This window comes from Micropterus salmoides, unplaced genomic scaffold (genome assembly GCF_014851395.1).
Source record: "Micropterus salmoides isolate LMB-PRFRI ecotype aquatic unplaced genomic scaffold, ASM1485139v1 Ms_hic_scaffold_1, whole genome shotgun sequence".
In the NCBI taxonomy this organism is placed as follows: Eukaryota; Metazoa; Chordata; class Actinopteri; order Centrarchiformes; family Centrarchidae; genus Micropterus; species Micropterus salmoides.
The window spans coordinates 54,884,812-54,900,990 of record NW_024040040.1 but is presented as its reverse complement, the minus strand read 5'-3'; the positions used below and the strand labels follow the sequence as shown (position 1 = coordinate 54,900,990).

The following is a 16,179-nucleotide window of genomic DNA, read 5'->3' as shown; positions in this document are numbered from 1 at the left end:
GGGATTGATGGGTTGACTTCTGATTTTTACAAACAGTTCTGGAAATACATTGGAGTGGATCTTTATGAAGTGTTCTGTGAAAGCTATAAGGATGGCATTCTACCTGCCACATGTCAACGTGCTGTGTTGTCCCTACTACCAAAAAGGGAGACTTGACTCTGCTGAAGAACTGGAGACCTGTTGCTTTATTAACAACAGAGTATGAAATCTTGTCTAAATGTCTGTCAAATAGGCTTAAGGAGTTTTTACATTTGATAATTCATCTGCTGATCATACTTTTTTAACCAAAAACCTGACTTTGTGGAATAAGCTGGTGTCTCTTGTGCTCTGTGCTATAGACAGGACATTCTTACTGTATTGATATATGTTTTGTAACACAATTTTCACTAATTCTGCTTCTACATTTTCCTTTGCTGGTGTTGTTGATGATGCCTTGCTGCTCATTCTGCTCCCATAGCACACATGCCTGCTTACACACACACACACACACACACACACACACGCTACTGCCTCTGGGCAGTTACACACAGAGAGGACCACACACACAATCAGAGCTATAGAGTCTTAATACTGTGATCTTAACTTTACACTATAAAATAATACTTAGGTTAATACTTAAATGATGCCAATGCAGACCACCTTTGCTCTAGCCATTAATAATAAGAATTTAGGCTGTAATGTTCTAAAATAATTCTCAACAAGTTACTTTTTTACATTTACTTGCATTTCAGTGAAACTCTGCTTTTCCATTTTCTGTTGTAGCTCGTTTTCCAGTCAGTGGAAGGGACAGACGTTCATCTGGAATAGACCAAGAGGCCCGGGGAGAACGGGGGTCGGCCCGTGACGCTCAACCTTCTACCAACCTCCGGGATTTGTCCCGGTTCTCCAGACTGACATTTGAAAAGTTCTGAAGGACAATCATTTCTGGACCGCCATCTAACAGCTTGAAAGAAATGTGGTCCGATGCCAGACTTATTAGCCGACCCCTGATCTGGAGTGTTTGTTCTTTATTAATTCTAGCTGTGGGACTGGGACAAGGTTTAGTTTCACTCCTGACCCCTTTGTGTTGTCTTAGTATTCCCCTGTTAGCCTCTCTAGGGTTATGGCTGCTGCTCTCTTTGTGTTTTGCCTTTTAAAACCATTTGGAGCTGAAGAGAGATCTTCTTTTGTTTCACTTTATTTTGTGGAGCTTGGTAACTGTCTCTCTTAGTGGAGACCTCTTTTTGTTCTCTTGTTTTTATGGTTTAAGCAGAACCCAGAAGGTCCTTTACTGTGGTTCTACATTTGTGTTAAACTCTCACTTTCCAATTAAACACCTTTTCACCAAAAACATCCAGTTTATGTTGCTTTCTTTACCCATCGAGCCGGGACGTAACAAAGAGGTTCAGGGTGAATTATCCAGTGGAGTGTTTCTTGTTATATTAAGATTTTAAATGTGGAGCTCAACATTGCTCTGCCACAGTCAATGGACTAAACCACTGAAGAAGAAAAGAGACTTTAGCATTAAGATCCTCAGTGTGGATCAGTATAATATCAGCATTATGTCTGCACTTTAGTGTCACCACAACTTTCACATCATAATAATCTCAGCACAGAAGGAAAAAATGGTGTCTGACCTCAGAGTCTCCAGTCTGCAGTGTGGATCCTCCAGAAAACCACACAGCAGCTTCACTCCTGAATCCTGCAGCTTGTTATTACTCAGGTCCAGCTCTCTCAGATGGGAGGGGTTGGACTTCAGAGCTGAGACCAGAGAAGCACAGCTGATCTCTGACAACCTGCAGCTCCACAATCTGAATAAAGAATAAATGATGTAACGTTAGAAGACAATGTTCCTGCTTGAAATCATTCAGTGTTTAATAATCTGTTCAGAGCTGAAGAAGGTTTAGAATGTAGAAGTTTAGAAAATGGAAATATTTGTTATTGTATGATAGTTGAAATAGAGATTATTTATTTATTCATTGTATTTATCTATTTTATTATCATTTCTTTAAAAACATGATGTGGAATAGAAGCTGATAATCAGGAAGAGCGTTACGTCTGTTTGTTTTATTATTTCTAAGTCTGTGGATGAAACGTTAAGTCAGCTGTCAGATTGCCGGCTGATGATTGGTTCTGACGGATCCTTCTACTTGCAGACTGCATCAACACGGACTGTTCTTAAATAGCGTGTTAGCTTGCTGACACTGTTTGGAGTAAAGCAGCCGTCCTCCTGATCAGTCCTGAGCTCCATCAGAGAGTCAAAACATTTCAGACACTAAAAGTTGAAAGTTTCCTCTGCAGAGTTTCCTCTGTCTGACCTGTCAAGTTTTTAACTCCATTTATTTGTTTTGCTGCATAAATGTCCCACGATATTAACTGTGACATCACTGCGAGCATGGAAACGTTTAAATGACTGACAGCAGCAAGGGATTCACTTTGTGGGGGGGGAGAGAGAGAGAGGGGGGGAGAGAGAGAGAGAGAGAGAGAGAGAGAGAGAGAGAGACGATTGTTAACACCAACATTTCTTTTTCTCATTTAAATTATTGAATTCTTAAGGCAGAGTATGTGAGTACAGGGTTGAGCATTACAGAGTCTTGGCATAAACATATTCTGACATGTCAGAGTGAGAATAAAAGTAAAAAAGGAATGGAGCTATATTTTGCCTGTAATTTCTTAGGTTGAGTTTTCATTAGTCCTTGTGTATGTCCAAAAAAGATCCCAAGAGATCATCCCATTCTCCTTGTTAGCTGACAGTCTGAAGCATAGACTCATAGGATGCGGTCTCCACCATTGCATTAGTCCAGTCTCTCAGATTAGTAGATACAGCAGTTTTCCAGTGTCTTAAAATAACTCTGGAAGCTGTGACCAAGCCCACCATGATGACAGAAAAGGTTCCCTTTGAGATATTCGGTATTTGTGATCTGTCCCCTAGTAGACATACAGCAGGAGTCAGAGGAATCACTGAGCCTGACCAGTTACTCAAGAAGTCCACAACTTTAACCCAAAATGGATTCACCAATCCACATTCCCATACACAGTGAAGAAAAGTTCCTACCTCTGTTTTACACTTCTAACACATCAGTTTCATTATATGTAATTTGACAGGGGTATGATAGTATCTATGTATGATCTTATATTGTGTGAACTTCCCTCTTGCCTCTCTTACATACTTTCCACAGTCTGCTAGTATACCCAGCCATTTTTTGTAAAGCTCGTACTCAGATCTCTTTGCCATAACAATTTCACATTAGAGGACTCACCACTTACTGAGTAGTTTGTTAGTTTATAGAATTGCGAAGCGGTGAAGCATTCGCGTGGTGCATTCAGATAGTCCAGAATATCATTTCCTGTCCCAATTACCAATTTGAGATTTTACAGAGTCCCTAATTTGTATGTATTTCCAAAAATGTTGTTTGCCTTCGAGTTTAAATTGACGCGATAATTCTTCATAAGACATGAATTGTCCATTTTTTTTTTAAAGGTCTCCTATAGTACATATACCATTTGAATACACTGACTTTTTAACAATATGTATGGCAGGATTAAACCACAATGAAGCATATGTCTGCACATATTGTGACACTTTATACATTTTGTGCACCTTAGCCCACACTTCCCTAGACTGAACAAGAATTGGGTTTGTTGTATTACTTTTATTGACTTTTCCCCACAGGGTAAGTTTTATCTTTTGCCAGATTTGTTTTAATTTTTTGCAACACTGAATTAAAGTTTAACAAAGGCATCTCTTCTAAGTCTTGACAGAGTTTAATTCCAAGATACTTCATGCCTTCTGGTACCCACTTAAATTTAAGCTTTTCCACTATGTAACGGTGGCATGTGGAAGTCATGGGCATAGCTTCGGATTTGTTCCAATTGATTATGTAACCTGACCGATGTGGTAAGGACACCTCAGGGTCTGTCACTACGGCTAAGATATCGTCAGCATATAACAGCAATTTATGTTCCTCTCCCCCGACCTCTACTCCCTTAATACTCCCATTGTTTCTGATACTAACAGCCAGTGTTTCTAGACAAATTATAAACAATAGGGGGCTCAAAGAGCAGCCCTGGCGGGTGCCTCCTGACAGGCTGAAAAAGGGTGATATAACTCCATTGGTAATTACAGCTGCTTTTGTTTCTTTATATAATGTCTTTACCCATTGAGAGAAATAGGGGCCAAAACCAAAATGTGAAAGAGCGGAAAAGAGAAAACTCCATTCCACTTCGTCGAAAGCCTTTTCGGCATCTAGGTAAATAGCAACTCTTGGCGCACTTTTGGATAATGCAAACCACTTAGGATGTATTAATTTCCTCATGTTGTCCGATGAGGATCTGTTCTTCATTAAGCCTGCTTGGTTGGGATGTATAATATTTGGTAAAACTTGTTGGAGCTGTGAAGCCAGCACTTTTGTCAATATTTTAAAGTCTAGATTAAGCAGGCTAATGGGTCTAAAATTAGATGGATCTGTTATATCTTTTTTTGGGATCAGAGATATTAAAGCTTCATTAAATGTTGGCGGCATGTGGCCTTTTTCAAAAGCCTCCTGATGCACCTTCACCAAGACAGGAGCAAAAATTTCTATATACTCTTTATAGTATTCTACAGGAAATATGCTGTATCGTGGTGATTTCCCAGTATTCATTAATGACACAGCTTTCCTTATTTCTGCCACCGTTATAGGTGATTCTAACTTCCTTGCTTGATCAAGGTTAAGCTTAGGCATATTAATGTTAAAGAATGAATTTTTTTGATCTTCATTGCCGGATACTGTTGATGTATATAGTTTCTTGTAATATTGTTGGAATGTCTCATTTATATCTTTTTTAGAGGTTACTAATTTAGTTCCCTGTTTGATTGCTAAGATTATATTCGAGGAGTCCTTTTCTTTCACTTGTCTAGCTAGTATCTTCCCAGTTTTTTTCCCCACTGTCATAAAAATTTGTTTTTAATCTGTATAAAGAATATTCTGCTTTTTTGTTAAAGATTTCGTGCAGCTGAAACTTAAGCTTACAAAGTTCCTGATATCGTGATTCTGAGAAGAATTATTTTCCTTTAATTTAATTTCACCTTCTAATTCTTTGATTCTGTCTTTTTTCCTTTGAGCCGAGTGAGCGATTAGTTTCCCTCTTATATATGCTTTAGAGGCCTCCCAGACAGTTGCAATGTCCTTAGTACTGCCAATGTTTAAGTCAAAGAAAGATTTCAAATCCTTTCCCAGCGATGACCTGAAGTCTTTGTCCTGTAGTAATGATAAATTCATTCTCCATCTAGTCCTCCTTCCAATGTCCAATTCTGTGTTTATAAATAATTCCACCGCTGCGTGATCTGTGATAGCAATAGTTCTTATACTGCAACTAACTACACTGTTTACTAAGGGGCTTGCGATAAAAAAAAAAAAAAAAAAAAAAAAATCTATTCTGGAGTGTGACTTATGACAGTGAAAAAAAAAAAAAGTGTACTCCCTCTTCAGTGGGTTAGTAAGCCTCCAGACATCCACAAGCGCCATGTCACCTTTTAACATATGAATTGCTTCCCTATCTTTGGTCATCAGTGGACCTTTAAACTGACTTTTGTCTAATATAGGGTCCATCACTTGGTTAAAGTCTCCTGCCAAGATAATTTGCACGTCCATTTTCCCTAAAACCCTATTGACTTCATGAAAGAAGTGTGGGTCTCCCTTGTTAGGCGCATAAATATTACATAGTATCACCTGCGTACCTTCTATTAATGCCTGGACACATATCATTCGTCCCTCTGTATCTTTAACTTCTTTAAGCAACACAAAATGGATCCCCCTGTTAACCAAGATCATAACTCCGTTTCGTGAACTTGAGAGAGTGAGCTGTGAAAAACATACCTCACCCAGCCTGTTTTGAATTTAGCTGCCTCCCCCTCATTCAAGTGAGATTCCTGTATGAAAACTACATCAGCCTTTTTAAATATGACAGTACCTTACGTCTTTTGAATGGATTTCCACTTCCATTAATATTCCATGACATGTACTTAATACATTTCTTAATCATCTTTGTCCAAATGGCCCTCCATACCTATATCTACCTCACTGTTCCGGTTTGAATCACTGTTCATCTGTAGGGCTATGTCTATGTCTATGTGTTCTCATAGTGTTCATATTTTGTCAGAGTACAGGATTTTTTACTAACATTTAACCGGGAAAAAGAACGTTTCCAGTACAATATTCGGAAAAGAAAAACTATAACCAAAGTCAAAAACCTAAATTCAAGCCAGAAAAAGTCTGACAGTCCCGTAGATGACATATGCTGCCTAAAAATAAAAAACTAAAATAAAACCTTATCTGGTCCGTGGGTTACCGCTCCTCCCGCCTGAAATCCTCCGTCCTTGGCAGCTGCCAGACGGGTCCCTCTCCTCTGACACCCGTCTTCACAACATGTATGTGGCTCTTCCATACAAACGTTAAATATCCGCTTATTACCCCCTGTTTAGTCATCGCCTTGGTCGTTGTAGTCAATGAATTTTTCCGCTGTTGCTGCAGTGAAACTCACATTCTTCCCCCGCCACCTAAACCTCAGTGTGGCCGGGAAGGCCAGCGTGTACCTCACATCCCGCTCTTGCAGTTTGCGCTTCACGGGGGTGAAGGTTTTCCTCTTCTCCGCCAACTCTTTTGTCATATCGGGAATACAGACAGTCGACATCCTTCCCATATGAAGCCCCGTTTTTCCTTAGCCGCCGATATCACCTTGGCTCTCGCTGACTGTCTCAGAAACCGTATCAGCACCGGTCGTGGGGGGGGGGCACTCCGGGTCCGGCAACGGTGCAAGCAAACAGTGTGCTCTCTCCACCTCAAACTCGGCATCAGCCCAGACCCCCAGCCCCTCCGTCAAATTTTTCTGGACACAGCTCAACAATGTCCCATTGGTCCCAAAAGTCTCTTTCAGGCCTATGAGCCTCACGTTGTTCCTTTTGCTGTGATTTTCCAGGGCTTGAATGCTGTCCCACATTGCGTCCACTAGCTTGTTTCTCTTGTCACCATCTGCGTGTAGCCGCTCTGAGGTCTCCTCTAGGCGCTAAATGCGTGTTTGTACTTCTGCCAGACTTTGTTGCATAGACGTCACTGTCGCTTTCAACTCCGTTGTCGTTTCTTTAATAGTTGAGACATCTGTAGCAACACTCAGTGTGCTGCTCATTTTAGCGATCTAAACAGACAGTCAAGACTGGGGGGTGGGTCACCTGTTGGGCCTTCGTCTTCATGTGAAGGGCTTCTTCGGGTAGCCTTACGGCCCGTGTCTTAACTGCCCCTCTGTCACAGAGCAGACGCCCCCCCACAACCCCAAACCAGCTCAAAAGTATCCAGGTCATGTGCAGCTCTGTAAAAACTGAAACCTAACAGCAGTCTGGACTGAACCATTTTCTCACAAACAAGAACCACATCAACATCTAACCCTTCCTCCACCTTCCGTCTCCGGGTCATATACACCGCCATCTTTGCCTGTCCTGAAACAAAGTTCAGTAGCTGACATCTGTTCTTCTTCCGGCGAGTGTCTCTAAAACCACAAATAAAAATCTGCTTCGGAAAAACTTCTCCACATCTACTGAAAATGTTTTCCAACAAATCTGTCAGACGAATGCACTCTGAGAAGCAGTGAAACACCGTCTCTGTCTCTCACTGCAGAAGGGACATTTGTCTTCTACAGCAGCGTTAATAACTACATGGCTACAACGCCATGAAGGATTCTCCACTGCAGGTCTGCATCTTTCTTTGTACAAAGACCTCCAGGCTGCTTTAAGACCGGATCTAAGGGGCGTCACTACGTCCACAGGCTCAAGTAGAAAACCAGAACAGTTCTTAAAACCAGGAGAAAGTTTCAGTTTTGAAGTCCATGGAAAGGGGCGCCTGCCGTTATGTAGATATAAATGTCTCATTCTAAGCTAATAAAAACATAATGGTTCATTATGTCAGGTCTTTATACACCACTGAAAACATAGTTATGGATCTTATATTGCATTTCTGTTGACAGATCCTCAGAAATATTATACACTGAACCTTTAAGTAAATACAAAACTCCAGCTCTTTAACACCTGTCCCAGCACTTCTGGTTCTCATTTCAAAGCACAGATTTAGCCTCTCCTCATCACCACTGTCATCTCCATCAACACACAGCTGACTGACTGTGAGCTTCATCCTCAGTCGTCCTTCTAACTGGATCAAATGTGCACTGAGCAAAGAGAGAGTCTCGTTCTCTTCATCTTAAATGTAACCGAGTTCCTTCCTGTACAAATGTAGTGTATTATTTATGCTCCTGTTTACTGGCTGAGTCAGAACACAAAGTCACATCAAATGATGTGGTGTAGGGCTGGGCCCAATTATCCACGAAATTGATGTCATCGATTAGGAAATATCTTTATTTGCATAACATGCATCTGCGGGTCTCAGTGAAGTGCTGCGTCCAGTTAAAGCAGCGATTCCACCCGGAGAACGAGCTGCAGACCAAAAAAAACAATCAAAGAATTTTAGACAGAGACCCAACAACATGTTGCTCTGTGAGCTCTGCAAACTGGAAATGTCTTCACTGCAGCACAACTGCTGAGCACGAACAAGTGAAAGCATCCTGGAGCTCTTTGTCGAGACGGCAGCACGTTCACTTTTTGTCCCCACACAAGCCCGATATATCAGGATGATCACCACGAGGAACAGGTTTTCTGTTAGCAGTAGTCACTTGATACTTTCTACTCGATTTTTTCTAAACGTTTCTTCATGTGTGTCAGTTTCTGGGTTTATTTAAAGTACTAGTAAAAATAGCGATCTTCCAGGATGAATTTGAGGTCCAGTATTTTTCTGATTCAGTATCTGACACACAGGGTCTGTTATCATTATTAATATCATGACAAAGCAGTGACGTGGAAATTAGACTCATTTAAACATATGCCACTATTATCATTATTCTAATACTTTATGCGTCTCATTTTCAGGATGATTGGATAAAATATTGAATTATTAAATCAATCACCAAATTTGTCGTTAGATTAATCGATGTTAAAAAATAGTTTTTAGGTGCATCTCTTTCGTGGTGACAGATCAAACACGAAACTTCAAACAGCTGCATTTGGAAATATGCTTCACACACCGTGTGTGGGGGGGGGTTAAGTATAAATGTTTCATTTCCTGTAACACTGCGCTCTGAAGGTTTTCTATAAAAAGACAGTTATGAAAATGAGTTGTTTTACAAAAACGTGTCTCACATGTAAAAACAAAGGTAAATATTGATGTAATTTCACAGCACATTGAACTCAATTATTAAGGAAACTTAAGGATTTATCCTTCAGACTAAATCTGGAGCCAAACTTTTCATACTAACAAACTTTAATAAAGAGCTGTTGTGATTTGCTCTTAGACAAACCCAGAAACAAGAGACCTGAAGGAAATTTAAAACTTCTGTCATGGATTTAAATTTGGTAGATAAAACTGGACAAGAGCAAAATACACAAACTGACCTCAGAGTCTCCAGTCTACAGAGTGGACTCTGCAGTCCAGCAGACAGCAGCTTCACGTCTGAATCCTGCAGATCGTTGTTACTCAGGTCAAGCTCTCTCAGATGGGAGGAGTTGGACTTCAGAGCTGAGGCCATAACTTCACAGTGAGTCTCTGAGAGTCCACAGTAAGAAAGTCTGTCATGAAAGAGAATATAAAACTTAAAGTATAATAAAACTGGTCACTTTATTCTAAAAATAGACTCCGCACATTTGATATTGCATTGATAGTATATTTAGTACTTAAGGCAATATTGTTAATAGATTTTCTCAAGTGGAGTTCAGCGGTTTAACAGCATAACTTCTTCTCTGAGCTTGGTGATGATAAAACACCCCCACTGAACTGAACCTGCTGAGCTCTCCTTCACTGGCAGAATGAACCTGGTGAGAAATGTGTGCTGCCGTTTCCTCTGCATATCTTGTTGCTGCTGTGAAATGATGCAGAAAGGAAACACATTGTCTGACAGTTTGTGTTTGCAAACTGTTATAATTTCTCATATTAAGCTTTAAAAACGCTCTCTATCAATGAACATTACTAAAGTAGCTTTGGAATTTACCAGTTTACAGACCAGTCCATTCAAATCCTACCAGAGAGAGAGCTTCCTTACTGAAATCAAACTCAGTTCTAATGGAGCAAAACACATGAAGAGGCATTCATTGTTTACATTTACCCATTTGGCAGATGCTTTTATCCAAAGCGACTTACATTCGAGGAACAACATACAAGCATGAACAGAGCATCAAATAGAGATAAACTGACAATACATACTAGCAAGAGCAGCAATAAATACTAGTAAGAGTGACTTGAATTTGATTCTGGAGGCCACGGGGAGCCAGTGGAGGTCACTGAGTAATGGAATGACATGAGTCCTTTTTGGCTGATCAAAAACCAGACGCGCTGCTGCGTTCTGAACCATTTGTAAGGGTTTCACCGCACAAGCTGGGAGACCTGCTAGGAGGGCATTGCAATAGTTGAGGCGAGAGAAAACCATGGCCTGTACCAGAAGCTGGGTGGCGTACTGAGTGAGGTAAATTTGGTTGTGGAGATCTAAAATGCATGTAAATCTATGGGATTTTTTTGAATAGCGCCAACTAGTGGCTAACTGTATCAAATTCTGCACAGCCCAAGACACCATGGCCTGTACCATAAGCTGGGTGGCGTGCTGAGTGAGGTAGGGCCTGATTTTCCTGATGTTGTATAGCGCAAAGTGGCATGACCAAGAGACAGTAGCAACATGGTTTGAAAAGGCAGCTGGTCATCAATCATGACACCCAAGTTTCTCACCACCTTGGTTGGAGTGATGGTTGCAGAGTCACTTTGTATTTTGATGTTATGGTGGATAGATTGCTTGGCTGGAATGAGTTCAGTCCTTTTTTTGAAAAGCGCCAACTAGGGGCTAAATGTACCAAATTTTGCCACATAAGGTCCTCAAGTTTTGTGACAATCGGCCTTTCCATGCCAGAGATATGTCATACTTGCTGTTTTTAGCGTTTTCGCAAATATTTGTTAGCTTGTAATTGGGACATATGTCGGATCAAAATTCCCCCTACAAAGTTTCTTCGGCTCGGTCCAGAGATGGTCCGTGCCAAGTTTCGTGTCAATCAGACATCTTTTAGATTGCCACCGGAAATACCACATAAAACAGAGGCAGGAGCCGCCTGCCAGCAGAAATACACAAACTGTGAAAGGTGCTGTGGCATCTTGCTACCACCAGAAATGCCAGTGGTAGCTGCCGATGCCACTAACTGAGCCAGCTGTCTCTCAGTTTTATATTGAGCGAGTGTGTAAAGTGTGTATCTTTACTGTAATACTGATGCTTCAGCTTTACAGTGTTGATAATCACATCTGGACTTACCGAGCCTTTCTGCAGTTCCTCACAGCTGGAATCAGTCTCACTCGTCCCTCCTCTGATGTGTTGTACTTCTTCAGGTCCAACTCATCCAGAACCTCCTCTGACATCTGCAGCATGTAGGCCAGAGCTGAGCAGTGGAACACAGAGAGTTCCTTCTCTGATCTGTTCTCTGACTTCAGGAACTCTTGGATCTCCTGATGTACTGAGAGGTCGTTCATCTCCGTCAGACAGTGGAAGATGTTGATGCTTCTGTCAGGAGAGATCTTATTACTGTTCATCTCCTTCAGGTTGTTGATGGCTCTCTGGATGATTTCTGGACTGTTGTCTGTCCGACCCAGCAGGCCTCCTAAGAGTCTCTGGTTGGACTCCAGAGAGAGGCCATGAAGGAAGCGAACAAACAGGTCCAGGTGGCCATTTTTACTGTCGAGGGATTTCTGCATGGCTCTCTTCAGGAAGACATCAGGGGTTGAGTTATGATAATCATCCCTGTCATCCTTATCATCATCACTATCTTGCAGGAAATCATCCACAGACAAGTCACTGATTGTGTATGTCCAGTCTTCCCCCAGGAAGTCCTCCAGTACCTCTGAGTTCCTGCTGGTGTAACAGTGGAACATGTAGACTGCAGCCAGAAACTCCTGAACGCTCAGATGAACAAAGCAGTAGACTGTTTTCTGGAAGATCACACTCTCTTTTGAAGATCTCTGTACAAACTCCTGAGTACACCGAGGCCTCTGTGACATCAAGACCACACTGCTCCAGGTCTTCTTGGTAGAACATGATGTTTCCTTTCTCCAGCTGTTCAAACGCCAGCCTCCCCAGCTTCAGAAGAACCTCCCTGTCAGCCTCCGTCAGCTCCTGTGGACTCGTCTCATGTCCCTCATCGTACTTCTGCTTCTTCCTCTTTATCTGAACCAGCAGGAAGTGTGAGTACAGGTCAGTCAGGGTCTTGGGCAGCTCTCCTCTCTGCTCTGTAGTCAACATGTGCTCCAGAACTGTAGCAGTGATCCAGCAGAAGACTGGGATTAGACACATGATGTGGAGGCTCCTGGAGGTCTTGATGTGTGAGATGATTCTGCTGGACAGCTCTTCATCACTGACTCTCCTCCTGAAGTACTCCTCCTTCTGGGCGTCAGTGAAGCCTCGTACTTCTGTTACCCTGCCGACACACGAAGGAGGGATCCGATTGGCTGCCGCAGGTCGGGAAGTTATCCAGACGAGAGCCGAGGGAAGCAGATTCCCCTCGATGAGGTTTGTCAGCAGCAGGTTGACTGATGACTTCTGTGTGACATCAGACACAACCTCACTGTTGTGGAAATCCAATGAAAGTCTGCTTTCATCCAGGCCGTCAAAGATGAACAACAGTTTCCAGACGGCGAGCTTCTCTGCTGGGACCTTCTGTAATGTTGGATGGAAAACATGGAGCAGCGTGAGGAGACTGTGCCGCTCATCTTTGATCAAGTTCAGCTCCCTGAACGAGAGCAGAACCAGCAGACCGACATCTTGGTTTTCCGAGCCCTCTGCCCAGTCCAGAGTGAACTTCTGCACCGAGAAGGTTTTTCCAACGCCAGCGACGCCGTTGGTCAGAACCACTCTGATGGCTCTCTGTTGGCCAGGTAAGGCTTTAAAGATGTCCTGGCACCTGATTGGAGCGTCATGGAGGGTCTTCTTCTTGGAAGCTGTCTCAAGCTGCCTCACCTCATGCTGGGTATTAACCTCTTCACTCTGTCCCTCTGTGATGTAGAGCTCAGTGTAGATCCTGTTGAGGAGGGTTCCACTTCCTGTTTCATCACTTCCTTCAGTCACACGTTCACATCTCCTCCTCAGACTGATCTTATGTTCATCTAAAACCTCCTGCAGACCACCTCTCACTAAAGAAGAGAAACAATGTGAGATAAAACAAAGAATATGTGCTGATTATTTTCATTACTAATATAAAAACCATCAATATCAGAATATCTGAAGAAGCAGACAGATGTCCAGTCTTACTTTGTACAGAGCTGCTCTGACTGGCTGTCTGCAGTCCAGCTCTGGTTCTGTCTCCACACTGGGGACAGGAGGAGTGTCCTGATGAAGCAGACTGGTCCCAGTATGAGGTGATGCACCGTCTGCAGAACCAGTGTCCACAGCTGGTAGAGACTGGATCCTTCAGGACGTCCTGACACAAAGCACAGCAGGACGGCTGCTCCTCCACAGGAACAGGACTCCTCTTCCTCTCTCTGTGAAGACATTTCTTTAGAACTCAAATGATTTGTTGCTTGTTGTTGAAAAATCTCCAGATGTGTCCGACACTGTGTAGAAGCTCAGATGGTCACAGAGAACAGTAAAAGTGTCGTTACTTTTCTGTTTGAATTCAGCTTTCAGTCAGTAATGAAGATGATTGTTCCTTTTATTTCAGCTCTCCTGCTCTCAGAAACACTAATTAACTGCTTTTCCTGTCTGACTGTCTGATTAAACATTTAGTGATCTGCCTGCAGTTTGTTATTAACACAAACTCAACACTTCCTGCAGCTCCTTCACAGTAAAAGCCTCCATTAAAGAGAGCTGATTATGTCCTTCACTGTTTTACAGTCACTCTGGGCAGCTTAGCTTGAGTTAGTTAGCTTTGAACTGAGCTTAGAAGTGGTCTAAACACACAGCATGTAACAGCGGTGTCACAGGTTCAAGTCCACACGGAGCCTTGTTTGGATGTCGTTCTGTTTCCTGTCACTCTCTACTGTCAACTATCACATGGAAACTATTCAAATATTGTAAAAAGAGAAGTGGTCCAATTTTCTGCCCTTTTTCCATCCACTGCTAACTTTTCCATCAGTGCTGCCCGTGGATGTTTGTTCTTCACTTGTCAGTTTACAGTAAAAACAGTCGCTTACTTTGTGTCTGAGGGTTCAGGTTCAGGACTGAACTCTGGAGGACAGTTTTTGGACCAGTCACTCTTAATAGACAGACAGCTGGATACTGAAGACTCTGCTCCGTCCTCCTCTTCCTCTGTCCTCCTCATCTTCTGGACTTCAGTCAGTCTGAGAGGTAAAACAGTAAAACTGACTGAGCTCAGAACACAAGAATCAGTTGAAGTTCCTTCAACAGTCACAAGAGAATAGAAAGTAACACAGGCAGACAGTTTAATAAAACCAGCCTGAACTCGACCTGCTCACTTTTTTGTTTTTCCCTCTAAGGTTTCTTTCCTCTCCAGTCCACAGGGAGAAAACTGCCTCAGAGACTTTGACAGTAACATAATAAAATGTTGGATTAACACTCACCCTGCCTCAGCCTTCAGTTCTGGGACTCTAACTGAACTCTTTCTGCTTCAGCTTCCTCCCTGTTTTCAGTGTCGCTTCTTCTCTCTCTCCAGTTACAGGAAGTCAGCTGACTTCCTGTGTGTCAGGAGCTCCTGCAAAGTCGGCCTCTGGCTCAAATAGCCTACATGGACTGCAGTTCAGGGCAGCTGCCTCAGAGCTTGTTGTATTTGTCAGGAGACGATGACTTGTAATTTCATCACAAATAAATGTTAACTAGGTGTTTGATAAAACAAGACATTATTAAGTTTTTGCCCTTCATGAGTTAAAGCTGGAGAAATCCTGTTAGTGTTTCTCAACAGGGGCATTCCGAGGACGATGGGGGGCGCTGGAAGTAATAGGTGCGACTTCCGGCAAGATGGCGAACTGAGCACACGGTATTTCAGCTGCTGCGGGTCGGTCCATTGATGGAGCACTAGGAACAGGAATCGGCTGGACCACCAACGGAGCTGGTGTTGGTTGGACCACCGATGAGTGAACAGGAGTCTGATCGAGATCAGGCAGGCTGCTAGCAGCGCTAGCGGGCCGGGGATCAGGCAGGCAGCTAGCGGGCCGGGGATCAGGCAGGCAGCTAGCGGGCCGGGGATCAGGCAGGCAGCTAGCGGCGCTAGCGGGCCTCGGATCACGTTGGTTGCAGATGGGTCGCTGCTGGTGACCTGGTCGCCTCCGATGACCACCAGGCAACTCCCTTTAAAGGAGAACTCCGGGGGAAGCCTAGCCTCCAGGCTATCGGGCCATAGGCTAGCTGGTCAACTCAGAGCTGGTTGGCTGACTGGTTGGGAACTAGCAGTCCTAGGGCTCTCTGGTTCTAACGCCAAGTCCATCAAAAAAAACCCAGAGAGCTAGATGTCCAGGAGTCCCCAACCAGTCCGGATGATGGAGCCAACACAGGAGGGAGATGACCAGGCGGGCAGCTAGCAGCGCTAGCCGGCAGAGAATCAGGCGGGCGATTAGCAGGCTAGGTGCTAGCAGGCCTCCCACCCAGCAGCTAGCAGGCCGGGAACAAGTCCTTTCGGGGTTAGCAGGCTGGGGAACAGACGCACTGGATCTAGCAGCACCGGGGACAGGCTGAGGACTAGCAGCGCTAGCCGAGATGGAGACTGGCGGATCAGGTTGGCGGCTAGCAGTGCTAGCGGGCCGGGGATCCGGTTGGCGGCTAGCAGCTCTAGCGCCACCAGGTGGTAAACCCTCAGGAGTGTCCATTATCTGCTCCAGGTCTCTCTTCATCCATCTGATGACGACCAACTGCTCAGCCAGGGAGGGGAGATTCAGCAGCCTTGGCTTGCTGCACAGGGTCTTCTCCATGAAGCCATAAACACACAGTCTGTGATTTATTTAACAAACAAAAAGCGAGCACACTTACAAACAGAGTGGCTGATTGACTGAGTCCAAAGACAAAGGCTGTCCAACAGAAATCCAAAAGGGTGAAAACCAAAAACCAAAAACCAAAATGAGCAGGGAAACACGCAGACACAACGAGTGAGGCTGCCAACACAAGAAACTCACACTGCTACACAGGGTGACAACATACAATGACCCAACAAAGACA

General features: G+C 43.4%; 1 protein-coding gene and 1 long non-coding RNA gene across 2 annotated transcripts in view; both read right to left on the bottom strand.

Moving 5' to 3' along the window:
- LOC119897029 (NACHT, LRR and PYD domains-containing protein 12-like) overlaps positions 1 to 13,146 on the bottom strand; it is a gene marked incomplete at its 5' end in the record, with an annotated part of 83,288 nt that extends 70,142 nt beyond the window's left edge. Inside the window, 4 exon segments of the mRNA XM_038710546.1 lie at positions 1,617 to 1,790; positions 9,449 to 9,622; positions 11,341 to 12,018; positions 12,020 to 13,146. Of these exon segments, the coding sequence (XP_038566474.1) occupies positions 1,617 to 1,790; positions 9,449 to 9,622; positions 11,341 to 12,018; positions 12,020 to 13,146 (2,153 nt within the window).
- A 351-nt stretch (positions 13,147 to 13,497) lies between these two features.
- On the bottom strand, positions 13,498 to 16,179 carry LOC119897212. The gene is made up of 3 exons (XR_005443375.1): positions 14,595 to 16,179; positions 14,208 to 14,354; positions 13,498 to 13,556 (listed from the first exon to the last, which is right to left on the bottom strand). It is a non-coding gene; the product is annotated as an uncharacterized LOC119897212 (long non-coding RNA).